At 43.0% G+C, this 15,000-nt stretch overlaps 1 protein-coding gene across 1 annotated transcript in view; it reads left to right on the top strand.

Moving 5' to 3' along the window:
- Positions 1-15,000, top strand: part of LOC308297681 (pyruvate carboxylase, mitochondrial-like) — a 550,569-nt gene that overhangs the window by 485,870 nt on the left and 49,699 nt on the right. The window contains exons 20-21 of the mRNA XM_080741213.1: positions 6,491-6,648; positions 9,079-9,165. Of these exons, the coding sequence (XP_080597339.1) occupies positions 6,491-6,648; positions 9,079-9,165 (245 nt within the window). The remainder of the gene's footprint in view (positions 1-6,490; positions 6,649-9,078; positions 9,166-15,000) is intronic.

Here is a 15,000-nt window from a genome sequence, read left to right as displayed (position 1 = left end):
TGATCGCGATCGCGAAATTGCATGTTTAACCCCCATACCAACCCATTCTTTCAAACATGGCAGCCATGTTTGTTTACATCTGAAGAAAACATAATGGCTCATAAATCATGAATGCCTGAACGGATTTCCAAGCGGATTTTTTTGTTTGAAAGCTGTGAACAGCCTGCACACACGTGGTGCATCATCTAGGCATGGGCGTGCACTTTTTACACAATTGCGCAATTACATGGAAGTCTATGGTAACCATGGCAACGTGGCCCATTGAAGAGAAAAAATCATGGCTACATAAGTGTTAAGTAAAACATTTGAGTACTTTTTCCAACACTGGCAACATAGTGCAGTTCATCAGAAAACTGATCTAGAAGTGTGCGTGCGCATGCGTGCGCGCGTGCATGCGAGCCGTCTGTGCCCGCACATGTGCGCCTTGCATTAAAGTGATGTAGTATCACTAGTGACTGGTATTGATGGCTGTGCGAGTGAGAGAGCGAGTCTGCGGCTGATTGATTGATCGATACATTAATTGACGGTCACGGAGCGTTTAGCAGCGCTGGTCCACGCGTGAACAATAAACATGTAAAATACCTCTGTGTCGCGTAATGACTCTCGCTGCTCGTTTTATGCGGCGTATAAATCCCTAATGAGGCTCATCAAACCGTCCATATATCACACGTATAACTGATGAGATATTTTAATACGTGATGACAATGGACAAGGTGCAATTTGTACCATACTGTCATAGACACTCTAGGGATTGTTTGGTTTTATTTCTTATTAAGCCTACATGATTAGTAGAAACTGGCTAACGTCTAAATGAAAAACAGTCTTCAAAAGTTTTCAAATAGTCCCAAGGTTGTTACAAGAAGGTGATTGTATTGAATTGATTGAAGATTGAAGAATTTATTTGACGTTTGCAATAGAAAAAAGTAGTTTCATGACAGTACAAATCACTGGTACAAGGTCAACTAAAAGGAGATCCTAGAAAGCACTACGGCTTATTTCCACAGGAACCACACACATAGAACATAGTACTTTATCTAGGATAACATCAATTTCAAAAGGAGAAAAAGCATAACATCGAATACAAAGGCAGAAAAAAGGGGGGGGGGGAGCATGGGGGCTTAGTCTATTTACAAGTCACGGGTAGCAGCTGCCTGAAGGTGACTATTCATAACAATTTTGAAGGAGGCTAGGGATTTTCTCTCCTTTAAGGCTTGCGGAAGGGCGTTGGTGGTATAGCAGGAGAACAAGGCAACTAGTTTAAACGATTCCTGATAATATTCAGGGTAATGGTGTTGAGATTCTGTGACAGTTTGTTGGCATGTTCAGAACCAACTTTCACAGCTTTTTTGAACAGCTTGAAATGTTGAAGGGCAAAAAAAAAATGCATCACTTCAACAGGCCGAACTGCTTTTATTTAGTTATTCAAGCCTAAGTGTTGAGTGTTCCATTTAAGGCACTACCGACAGCCGTATTGAAGTGTTTGTGTGTGTGTGTGTGTGGAGGGTTTGACTGAAACATATGCTGATTCTATCACTGTTGTGGTGTTCCACTCCTGAAATTGGGGTCTTTGGTCTCACAAGAGAAAAGATCCGTTTTCTCTGTGTTGATCAGTAAGTTAAATTATATATCGCATTCCATTGGTATTGGCAGTGAAGATAATTCAAACAAACAAACCAATTCAAGGCAAGCCGTAGTGCAAGTGTGGATTTGGTGTTGTTTGTCTGAAGACACAGCTGAGTGCTTGTTTGAATGCCTGGGCTCCGACGCTGTCACGTCTGGATTTCAGAGGGTTTAATTTCACATAAGAGCTCAGCTTGTCATTCATGGTTCCATCTCCTGTGAAAAGCATCCAGGAAAATGATGATTTGTGCAATTTTCAAGCACCGGGGGGAAAATGGACCTAATTACCGACTGGCTTGGCAGACTTGCAACATGTGCGCGGGAACAAAAAAAGAAGAACCGTGCACATTAATTTCACATTACATTCATAGTGGTGTCATTTCCCAACAACATCACAGTGAAAGTGCACAAACAACATTTTGAAGTAGTTACTACTTACCGTAGAGGAAAAAAATGTTCCCCAGTCGTTTAGTTAAAGAACATCACAGTCTGAGTTTGTCACATTACTGTAGGCGTGCCCATCTGCCTCGTCCACTCGTTAGCCAGGCACAGTGCATTTAAAATGGAAGCATGTACCGCACCGTTCTTCTCCGTGCGCCCAAGATGGCCACCGCTGAATTGTTGTCATGCGGGCTAGATTGGAACGCAGGGCAGAATATAAATCTGCGATCTGTTAGTGTTATGCCCGATGTCTCCCTATCCCGATGGGCAGAGGTAAATGGCAACAATGTTCAAAGTGACTATAATAAAGTGTCCAACCACATGTGCCATCTGTTTAAACACCACTGAGTCTCAACCTCAAAGTGGTGAAATGATACATCATAAAATAATACAAAATACGTGTCAAATCCTTTCTTTAAAACATTGGGAAAGAAATGTGTTTTCTTTGTGATACAGATAAAAGGCAACTTAAAGTATACTATGTGAGAACACAGTCTAGAGCACATGCACCAAAAAAATAACCCACGCATGCACTATACCATAGCATACAAATGATACTGACCAGACTGATGATTCTCACCTGTCACCACTAGGGACATATTTAACCTCATTTGAAGTGCCTTTCAATCATTGTGTCATATTCACAGTAAGTGTTCAGGCTATGTGAGAATCTTGTGAACATTCAAGTACCATTGCAGAACAGATGATCATACTTCTTGATTGCCTGAGAGCATGAACCTTCTTCCTGCTCCTGCAGAAAACATTGTAGAGTGTGTCAGACGAGACATGTCTGTTCCTCTTCTGGGCCAAGTCAGTGACGCCCGATGTACGTGCCTATAATAATAATAATAGCTTGGATTTATATAGCGCTTTTCTAAATACCCAAAGCGCTTTACAACAGAAAGAAACAACAACTTTATTAGGATAAAACTTTAAAAACAACAAATACAAATACAAAAGAGTTAAACGTAGGTCAAGTACTAGGGAGGCATAATTTGACAGACCTCAGCTGGGATATGCAATCCTGAAGAGGTGGGTTTTGAGTGAAGCTTTGAATGAGGGGAGGGAGGGAGCGCTTCTGAGGTGGTTGGGGAGAGCGTTTCAAAGGGTGGGGGCAGAGACGGAGAAAGCCCTGTCCCCCCAGGTGCGGTACTTGGCTGTGCAGACCTCCAGGAGGTTGGCTTCACTGGACCTGAGGGATCGTGTGGGGATGTAGGGGTCGATGAGATCAGAAAGGTAGGAGGGAGCCAGGTTATTGAGTGCCTTGTAGGTGGTTAGCAGGATTTTGTAGTGAAATAAGTTAGCTCCTCAACGCTGGTTCCATCTGTCTGGTGCCAGGAAGGTGTTGGAGCAGACATCTTCATTACACATTATTAATATAGCTGATCTGCCATCTCCAGAGATGGCTGAACATGTAGCAGACGTCACAGTTAGAAAGAAATGCCAAGTGTGACCCTTTGAGGTGGGAATGTTCACAAGTTTCTCAATTAGCCAGAACCATTTCCGTGACTATGATGACAGGCTCCTGCAGGTGACTTCGCCTAGGAGTACTAGGAGTAGGAGCTTTTATAGGTGTTTAAATATAGGCTTCGTGCAGTTATTCTATAAGCAAGTCAGTGTATTCCAGAGTTTAACATGGTTCTGTAAATGCATATGCAATACAGAAATGTGTTGATATACAAAAAGATCATGTGGCAACCACTCAGTGGTTGTGGCCCTAAGTCAGTGGTTCTCAACCTGTGGGTCAGGACGCCCAGGGGGGTCACCAAATTATTTTAGGGGGTCCCCAGACGATTAACTTAATGTGCAACATTGTTTTCTCATTCAACAGTGAACAAACCAACATACGTTTTAAGTGTATAGAGGGTATATGCACATTTCTAAAGTGATAATTTAATGACTTTAATACCTCTAAAATGACAAATTAAACATTGGTCAAATTGTCAAATATTAGAGGCAGAAAAAAGCTTGTGCTAGATTGTGAAAAAAGCCGATCTACAGTACATGCTCACAACGCCTCGCAACGCAAGCATGTAGATCTGCTATTTTCACAATAGAACCGTGTTATACAAAATGTAATGCCTCAACTCTTAGTGCTCGTCAGGGTGAGGGGGTCCCCAGTTAAAATATGATTATTTTGGGGGTCGCGGCCTGAAAAGGTTGAGAACCACTGCCAGACTTCTTATGCTAGCAGTCGGCCCTGCCAAATACTACAATTAAAATCATACCAAATGCCTCGCTGCTTGGCACTCAGCAGCCAGCATCAAGTGTTGTATTGGGGATCATTCCCTGCATGCGACATACTAGCATTATGCCCAGGAGTTTAAACTTTACAGTGCTTGGTGCATCATTGTTTCCTCACGCTAAGGAAACGGGAGATAGGCTCCTATGGGCCACATGGCTTATAGGAACCGTTCTCAAGGCTATAATAGCCATGCAGATTGTTTAAAATAACATTTTAGTCATTAAAATAGTTCCCATTTAGGGTGCATTTCTAAGTTTTTCATCTTACACATGTACTGTATGTAAACACAGTAGGCCTACTGTGCATACATTCTGGTGTAGTGGCGTTGTACATTTTTGTATCAGTCCACTGTCATGTTTTATTCTTCTTCTTCTTTTTTTCTCTAGATGTTGCTGAGTGAGCCATAACGACCCAGTAGTAATGTTCCGTTGGTTTTTCAATTTGCAGCTGTGCTTAACACTCAGTCAGCCAGCTATTGCATGGAGTTGAACTCCTCTGGAGGAGGTGTTTTTTATGTAGCGTATACATCCACATCATTATGACAACATTACTGTCACAGAGACTTGAAGTATCTCTGTTCTGCTGAGCTGGTCTTAATGGAGTCAGCATTGCAAGTCTTCCCTTCACTGTAACTAATGGAATACTTTGCCATTATTATTGTAGTAATTGATGATGATGTTGATGTTGTTATTTTACACAGGCTGTGGCGTGTTTGAGTCTTGTTTTCCCCATTATGTGGCCGGCACCAAGCTTTTAGCCATGTCATTGCATTATCTACAAGCTTGTAGATCAGCTATTTTCACTAATTTTGTGCGACAATGTTGTACAACGAGTACAACTCATTTAGTCAATTATTTAAAAAAAAAAAAATATTACGTTTTGTGTTGATTCATTGATAGTATAACAAAAATGAAAAATATATAAAGAAATGCTTTAAGATTATTTGTTTAATCGAATAAGCAATCAATCACTAAGAAAAAAGTTGCTGCTGCCCTATACCTTAAAGCTATACTGTGTAAGATTCTCAACTAGTGGTCAGTAGCCATATAGCAAACCGCGGTCGCGTTCGCGTCTTTCGCCCGTTTTTCGTACCTTCACACCCCCGCGTCTGCCTCCACAACGCCGAGAGCTATCTTTGGAGGGGTCCCTGGTTCCTGTGCGTTCAGGCATTCCGGAGAAACGGACTACTTCACCCTGCCTGCTAGGCGAGATTACCTTTTGAGTAAAGAGACACACGGGCGACTACAAATATGGCGACCCCACTTCAAGATGCGCTGTGATTGGCCGGTAGTGTACCATGTGTGCATGATCGGCGATGTGATTGGGCAACGTATACACAACGTATACAGATGATGCAGATTACGTCAATTTTGCGCGAAATCCGGTCCACGGCCAGGATCATAGAAAACATATAAAGAGAAGGCTTCAGAAGCTGAAAATAACGGAGTGGGTGTTCTAAAACTTTAGCGATTTAACAGTTAGGACAATTTTAAGATTTGTTTTATAAAAAAAGTTACATGGTACAACTTTAAGTCAGACACAGGAGAGCATTTTGAGGATATGGGTGGTCTCTGAATAAAAATAACATCCTTGTACCATCCTGAATTAGCCAGTAGACAACCAGAGAGTGTCTGAACAAATAATCACAAATGTTCCCGAAGAAATTCCAGCTGGACACCTGTGTTTCCTGTCTCTCTGCTGTCTCCAAAAAGCAAAATAAAGCAAAAACTCTCAAGAAAACTATCTTTAACTCTGAGTGACCTAGCTCCATTCACATCGTTCCGCTTCTCACAATTCATCACAATTCACAATTGCACCACTTTAGCCATGGCGAGCTCCAGTCCTGTGTACAGTGCACTTCCTGGAGGCGTTTGTGCGTGCGTGCGTGCGTGCGTGCGTGCGTGCTTGCGTGCGTGCGTGCGTGCGTGCAAATTGTGCCTGTCATACATCTTTCGGTTAAGTGAATGTAATTTTGTATAATCATGTTTCGGGTCTTATAATCGTGTAAGTGATGTAGCCTGATGGACAAGACATGACAATTAAATGTAAATTCAGTAATCCATTCACACACGCACGCACGCACGCACGCACGCACACACACACATAACGGTGTGTCTGAGAGAATTGCTGTTCGTTCCATCATATTTGATAACCTGTTCTCTCTGTCTGTGCGCTGTGTTGCAGGCGTGGACCTGAACAACGTTTACGACTACAGTGAGTACTGGGAGGTGGCCAGAGGCCTGTATGCTCCCTTCGACTGCACCGCCACCATGAAGTCTGGCAACGCTGACGTCTATGAGAACGAGATCCCCGGTGGACAGTACACAAACCTGCACTTCCAGGTACATTATAACACTGTTACTGCTACTGACAACTTTGGATTGAAACCTTTATTTTCATTCTCTAAAATAGTGGTTCTCAACCTTTTCAGGTCGTGACCTCCAAAGTAATCATATTTTTCACTGGGGGGACGAGCACTAAGAGTCGAGGCATTTTGTATAAGACGGTTCTATTGTGAAAGTAGCAGATGTACATGCTCACAACGCGTTATTTTCACAACGCGTTAGAGGCACAATTTCTGCCTCTAATATTTGACAATTTGGCCAATGTTTAATTTGTCATTTTAGACAGATACAGATACCCTCATAAATAATTTGGGGACCCCGACCCACAGGTTGAGAACCACTGCTCTAAAAGAGCATTGATGCTTACCCTCATTTGCCATGAGGGAAATGAGGATTTGCTGTTGAGATTATATACACAGCACACACTCAAATCAACAATTAAGATATACAGTATACAGATATGAAACACAGAAACAACAAAATAAGACCATAGTAGAAAACTATTATGTTAAAAACAGTTACATAGTGAGGTATAGTAGGGAGATTTAACCACTTTAACTCTCTAGACTTGATAAATGGCACCGGGTTAACTCTGGACCGTTTCTACACCAAATCTCTTCAGGAAAAATATCAGATCTACATGCTCACATTGCGTTGCAACGCGACACATTGTGAGCTTGTAGATCTACTATTTTGACTAATGTTCCCCCCCAGAATATGGATGCTGGGGTTCAAGTGGTTAAGGCCATGTTCATACTGGAAGCCCAATTCTGATTCCTCAGATTTTTGACCCCACATTGAGAACCACTACGTTAAGTGACACCGTCATAGTACAAATTAATCATTATTACTCGCGCCTACTGTATGTTGTTACCACAGCAACCAGTGCAGACAGGTTGATGATGTGTGAACATACGCCACATGCGTTCTGATCACATGCAGATCACAGTGTAGACAGTCAGTCCTAACGATCATTATTTCAGAAACAAATTGGACTTGCCTGCGGTCTGAACAAAGCCTATTTGCATAACAAGAGAACTTGGATGAGAGACACGACTAACAAGGGCAGCCTAAAGGTGTGCATAAGTAGAGCCGAGTGGCTCATGCCAACCCACCAAAATGCAAAATTATGTTGAAATATAGATCTAATATGAAGTTTCATAGCCTGGCGAGGTGGCGATTTGACGATTCTGTGTATTGGGTCAAAGCAGACAGAGTAAGACATGCGGAAGAAAAACAACAACAACTTAATAGTTTTACAATCGCTTCTGTGATCAACTAAACAAAGCGTCCAACCTAGAGATTAAAGGATTATTGGTGGCAGGCTTCAAGCTGTGAGTTGTTGTGCCGTAGAAACCTCACGCCTGTGTGACAACCCTCTTGGGCTTACATTAATGTCTCTAGATCCATGGCATACATTGTCAAAGTTGCGTATACCATTACCACCCAAGAGGAAATCTGTCACTTCTTTTTCTTCTTCTTCTTATCCTCAAAGATGCTCTGTATTTTTCATTGGGCCAATGTTTTCTGCATGTGATACTGCCATCGTTTTCCTTTGTGTAAACATCAATGTCAACGTGTTGGCGTGTAGCCCGCAGCTGTAGCTGGGGTAAACGTGAGAATACGGCGCGATAGGGTGAAAAGGATGACTTGTGCAGCGGAGGCACGGCTTTGGAAATCGCAGAACACATTTTTTTTACCTCAAGGGCTTATTTGCACTTTTGCTAACACGATGTGGCACATATGGTGCACGCTTGAGTCTCTGCACGGTGCACCTACACTTGTATTGTACACACAGTTGTGCTCCGGAACTTGTCAAGGACTATTCGGAAGCAACTGCATCCACGGGGCGGTGTAAAAGAAAGAAAACACTGTGCAAGCGTACACAACTCTTGTCATCTACTGAAGGTGTGAGCTCTTAAATCAGCTGGCTGCTTAACAAGCAGACCACATGACAAACAAATTATGGTAGGTCGCAGTGGAAAGGCGTTGCTTACATGCAAGCAACACAACAGCTGTTGTAGTGAGCTATATACTGTGTATGTGTGTACAGTACAACTATATCTGTCTGTCTGTCTGTCTGTCTGTATCTATACAAGATTTGTATATGCGCACTGTAGTATACAGTATATGAATATGAGAGGCGCAGATGCAAATATTTAACCCATTTTACATACAATACATTTTTAATCATTCTGCAGACTGTTATGCATGAGCGGAAAAACATCGGAATTACTTTCGAGTCCCAGTAGCAACGGCGTCACAAGCAGCATAGCAGATAGCGAGGCACATTCTGTCGCTGTCAATCGTGAAGCCCAGATGATGATGCATCTGAGTTTGCCCACAGGGCTCGGTTGAGATAACAAGTTTATTCATCTGTTTCCCACCTTTCTTCATTTCTCATTCCATCTCTGTCTTCTCCCCCAGGCGCACAGCATGGGCCTCGGAAACAAGTTCAAGCAAGTGAAGAAGGCCTACGCCGAGGCCAACATACTCCTGGGCGACCTCATCAAGGTGAGACACTACAATTACATCTGCTGTAATTGCTACACACGGAGCATGAAAAGAACGGCAGCATTATTTGCACATGCTCGCAGAGAGAGTGCTTTGAGAGTCAACGTTGTTACGCTTTTCCCATTCCATCATAGCGTTGCATTATGCAGTGGTTCTCAAACCTTTTTAATTCCAAGGACCCCCCCCCTTTGGTACGCATTTGGCCTCAGACCCCCACAACTCACAGTACAATTTGAAAGCAAATGAATCTTGTTTCCATTTGTACACATTCCGATTTACAGACGTAAATTTACTAACCTCCGATTTACTAACCCTGCTTTGAGAACCACTAGCATAATGTGTAAATCATGATTAATTTTCAACTATGGAGGGCGCGACGTTGGCGCAGTGGATAGTGCAGATGCCCTTCATGCGGAGGTTTAGTGGTTCAAACCCTGCCTAGGCCGACGTCAGCAAGGGGGAGAAGACGACAGCCACCTCACGGCCTCCCCTAAGTAACAAGAATTCTTGTGAAATAAAATGTCGCCAGCCAATCAGTCATCAAGGACGATGATACAAGGAAGAAGAAGAAGAACTATGGTGGCTTTTCTAAATAAACTAGTGTTGCCCGATCCCGATCACGTGATCGGATCGGCCGCCGATATGGCCGTTTTTATAAGATCGGAGATCGGGGGGAAAAAAAACGATTTTTTTTTTTTTTTTTTTTTTTTCAAAAAAATATTTTCTGGGAGTACTGAAAGTTACAGGTAAGGTGAATGCGATATGAAATGTAAGCTTACCATAATCACAGTAATCCTTAATCATTTTCAATCATATTCAAGGGCTTTTGGAGAAATGAGACAGACAGAGCACTGGGGAAGGTGATTGTGTCAGACTCTGTGTACAGCTGGCAGCTGATGCCAATAAGTAGTAATTGGCCCCTTGCTAATGGATCAAAGGAAGGCAATTATGTCTCTCTGCACTGTCAACTAGCTCAGTGGTTCTCAACCTGTGGGTCGGGACCCCCAGGGGGGTCCTCAAATTATTTTGGGGGGGTCCCCAGATGATTAACATAATGTGCAACATTGTTTTCTCTCTCAACAGTAAACAAATCAACATAAAGTTTAAGTGTATAGAGGGTATCTGCACATTTCGAAAGTGAAAAATTAAGGACTTTTTAATACCTCTAAAATGACAAATTAAACATTGGCCAAATTGTCAAATATTAAAGCCAGAAATTGTGAAAATAGCCGATCTACATGCTCACAACTCCTCGCGTTGCGAGGCGTTGTGAGCATGTAGATCTGCTATTTTCACAATAGAACCGTGTTATACAAAATATACTTCCTCAACTCTTCAGGGTCGGGGGTCCCCAGTTAAAATATGATTATTTTGGGGGTCACGGCCTGAAAAGGTTGAGAACCAAGTGATAGAATGAATAGAATTTTTTTTTCTTCTTAATGCCTTGCCAAAAGATCGGATCGGGAAAGATCGGGATCGAATCGGAAGCAATAATATTTGATCGGTATCGGATCGGGAGCAAAAAAACCCTGATCGGGGCATCCCTAAAATAAACCAAAAGTTTTTCAGATAATACTACTATTTTATAGTTATTAACTGCAAAAAACTGAAAGGCACATACTGTAGAATAGGCACATCAGCCAGAACACAGAAAACTGTTACAACAATACGTCCATTGAGCCGTTCTTTGCACAAGCTTGCTGGGGGAGTTCACGCTGCCCTGACCTGCACAACTGTTTCGCGGAGAAGCGGTCAGGTCTTTGCTAATACAAACATCCAAACGCCCACTCGCCGGGCCTGGCTTTGCTCTGAACTACTTCACAGTTCCAGCCACTGCAGTGATTGAAGGGGAGTCGTTGAATGCTATCTTTCAGCCAACTCAAGGGCACGCTTGAATTACTAGTGCATTGGAATCGATCGGAATTGGCCCCATTGGGTTTGCAGCCAGTCATCCGTCATGCTGGTAGATGGTAAGATTGCAAGATTCAGGAGGATTATGCAGGGAAACGAGAAGGATTCAAGGAATTATTATACATTTTTTTGCTTTTATTCCTTTGATAAAGATACAGTATGCTGACAGGGAATTGGGAGAGAGCTGGGGAGTGACATGCAGCGGGAGAGTGTTTTTTGCAGGTCTTTCAGTGCCGACGCTGATGAATGCAAAGGCCGTCGCGATCGGGACTCGAACCCGCGATACGCTGTCAGGCTACACTGAGCCTAGATTCAGGGGGAATCTGTGGGATTCAGGGGGGACAGGTGGGGTTGAGGGGAACAGGTGGGGTTGAGGGGAACAGGTGGGGTTCAGTGGGGAACAGGTGGGGTTAAGTGGGGAACAGGTGGGGTTCAGTGGGGAACACGTGGGGTTCAGTGGGGAACAGGTGGGGTTCAGTGGGGAACAGGTGGGGTTGAGGGGAACAGGTGGGGTTCAGTGGGGAACAGGTGGGGTTGAGGGAACAGGTGGGGTTGAGGGGAACAGGTGGGGTTGAGGGGAACAGGTGGGGTTAAGTGGGGAACAGGTGGGGTTCAGTGGGGAACAGGTGGGGTTCAGTGGGGAACAGGTGGGGTTGAGGGGAACAGGAGGGGTTGAAGGGGTACAGGTGGGGTTCAGAGACTACAGGACGGTGTTCAGACAAACGCGCCATGCATGAAGAGGCTTGAAGAGAGATAAGATTAACATCTGGAACATTAATGCATGTTGTGAGGCACAATGGTGGGTGAGCGGGATGCGCACCGACCATATGGTTGCAACGTCTCTGGTTTGATTCTAGCCAGTTAAATGAATGAAAAAAGCACACTGCACATCCTCTCTAAAGTGCCAGAAGTCGGATAAAGGTCTCGGAATGTCACATGTGATGGTGGAAGAATTTTTTTTTTTAAACTTTTGGAGCATGAGCCAGTGAACAGACTTTTTATTCTAGCCAGAGCCATGTGTTGCACATCTTCCCCCTCTCTAGTGTTAGCTTCCTGTCCTCACTAACCTTTGCTATCTAAAGTAAAATAAAGATGAAAAAAGTATATGTGTTGTTGACCCAGATATTGCTGCTTGATGTGAAGTTAGCTGTGTAGGCGGTGATGAGAGTTCACAAGGCCAGAGGATAAAATGAAATAAAAAATGACTGAGTTAGCATGACTCATAATTTTATGCATATAGGATGGGAGAAGATTGGGCAAGCAGCCCGCCAGAAAATAAAGCCAAAGCATCATATGACGCCTGAAAGATGCCTTCCAATTTATGCTGCCCTGGGGGGCGTTGGCACGGCCCAATCCCTTTCTATCCAGCAAAATTGAAATTGTTATTTTGACACCTGTATTATATCAACGGCTTATTTCCTGGAACTGAGTCACGTTGCTAAGCAGAGGTGGCCAAAGGCTGTCCTCATTGGCTTGAATTGAGTTGTTACATGCTGTACTAAGGTGATAATCTCGTTAAACATTAGATCAGGAGGAAGCACCGGGGCGTTTCTTTGGCGCCAGACTGGTTTTAGTGGCACCTCAGTGACATGTTATGTGGAGCGATGGCTCTGGCACAGTGTGAGGGGAAATCGGTTAGGTTTGATCGGGCATGGCTTCGTCGTTCCTTCTCCTCAGGGGCGTCGCACCAAATTCAGGGCCCTGGGTACGAGGGTTCACTTCAATTATTTTGTGCTTTATAACTACTGAAAAATAGCAGATATACAAGCTCACAGCGCGGCACCGAGTGCCGCGCTGCGAGCTTGTAGATCTGCTATTTTTGAAAAATCTTGAACATTTGTCTTTGAATATAGACATAGGTTTTTTGAAAAACCTATGTTTCTATATGTACCTTTTAATGTGAAGGACCCCCAAAATGATATGTATTTGGCCACGGACCCCCATCTCAAAATATCTAGTTCCAGGGTCCCCTCCAGAAAATTTGAGTTACAAATGTTCGCTTAAAAAAATACATACAAGATTTGCACACATTTTCACGACAGAAAACAGCAGATCTACAATCTCGCAGCACGTGCTGTGAGCTTCTATATCTGCTATTTTTCAATAGCTAAAGTATATAAAATAACAAAGGCCCCTCCACCTTGGGCCCTATAGTGACTCAGTCCCACTCCCCACCTCCTTGTGACGCCCCTGCTACTCCTCCTCTCTTTAGCGCTCTGGCCCTTGTTCCCACTCTGTCAGCAGTGATATTGGCAGCTGTGGACTGGGCTGGTTCTGCCTTGCTGCTCTCGTTTCCTTGCTTGGCTGAGGCAAACGATTCCAGATTAACTCAGATGGATCCCCTCACTCTCTGCAATGCTCTCTGCATTCAGTCTCACTCTCTGGCTTTCTCTCATGCTCTCGTCCGCTCGCCTCCTCCCTCTGTCTGTCTGTCTCACGCTGAGTGTGTGTGTGTGTGTGTGTGTGTGTGTGTGTGTGTGTGTGTGTGTGTGTGTGTGTGTGTGTGTGTGTGTGTCTCTCTGTCTGTCTGGCACCCTTGGTTTGGGATTCTGTCAAACCTCTCTCTATCTCTCTCTCTCTCAAACCCTGCTATCTCTCTCTCAAACCCTGCTATCTCTCTCTCTCTCTCTCTCTCTCTCTCTCTCTCTCTCTCTCTCTCTCTCTCTCTCTCTCTCTCTCTCTCTCTCTCTTTAGTCCCACTGTTCAAGTCTTCACACCTGTGCATTGCGCAAATATGGCACAGATTTGCAGAACATACAGATTTTCCACACGCTATTCACTATTCACACATTTGTTGTATTTTTTTTTTTTTGCTAGTGAAAATGTCGAGTGCTCCAATTCTGTCCCCACAAGACAAAATCTTTCTGCCAGTGTTTCACCTGGCCTGCTTACTGCTTCTCTTAATTATCCCCTGACTCTGACCTCACTGTGTGTTCATTGATATATGTTATCAACTCAGGCCTATTTATTTGTTATTTCGGGTCTATGTCAATTTCAATCACTATAAGCAGTTTTCAGGAAACCGTACCCCAAATCTTGACTATTATGCAAGAAGAAAATAGTGCTGATACGTTACAACAGCAGCAGCAACAACAACACTAATTTGGTGTATATTTATATATACAGAGACTAAAGAATCATATTAATATTGTGTGTAATTTCTGTAATATAATTCAAAAATGTAAACATCTGCCCATGAAAGATTGTGATACATCTTAATTAAGAGTGGGAAGTGGGAGGTAAACACTCTACTACAAACAGTTATGGCAATAATAGTAGTTGCTGCCATTACTGTGCGCCGCAATCTTTCATGGACAGATGTGACTTATGGGGGCTAGTAGTAGTGTTACTGTAAATAGTACTAAAGAAATCGCCGGTTTATTGTCTAAAAAAACATATTTAGCCACTTGTCCGCATGCCTCCGCCCACTCACTGAAACGCAAAAATGGCTAAAACAATATAGACGATTAGAAAATGTACACTCATCTTTTCTTTTCTACAATTACAATCTAAAACATAAACCCTCATTGTGACAAGTATTACCTGGGTACCTCTGGTCTTTTGTAATAATTGCAGAGGTATCATCTGCGATTATAATCCATTTCAGTCAAGATTTTAGTTTACGGTAGTTTTAGTTTAGTTTAGTTTATTAATCAACTCACTGTAGTAAGTACCAGCAACCATACATTTATACAAGTCTTATGTCCACAAAAGCATAACAGAACAGTAGCACTGTTTGAGGTGATCAAAAGGAATAGGCTGAAGCTATAACGCTTATGAATGCCTATCCTACATATTCATGGTTTAAGATACAGTAATATGTTCAAATTCACCATATAAAGAGAAAGAAAATGTGATTACAAGCCCAAATATATCAGCAATAGCAAATTGCCATATAAAGAGAATGAAAATAAAAGATATATG

Source organism: Nannobrachium achirus (genome assembly GCF_963921795.1).
Source record: "Nannobrachium achirus genome assembly, chromosome: 14".
Lineage (NCBI taxonomy): Eukaryota > Metazoa > Chordata > Actinopteri > Myctophiformes > Myctophidae > Nannobrachium > Nannobrachium achirus.
The sequence above is the reverse complement of the archived record's forward strand: the minus strand, read 5'-3'. Positions and strand labels throughout refer to the sequence as shown.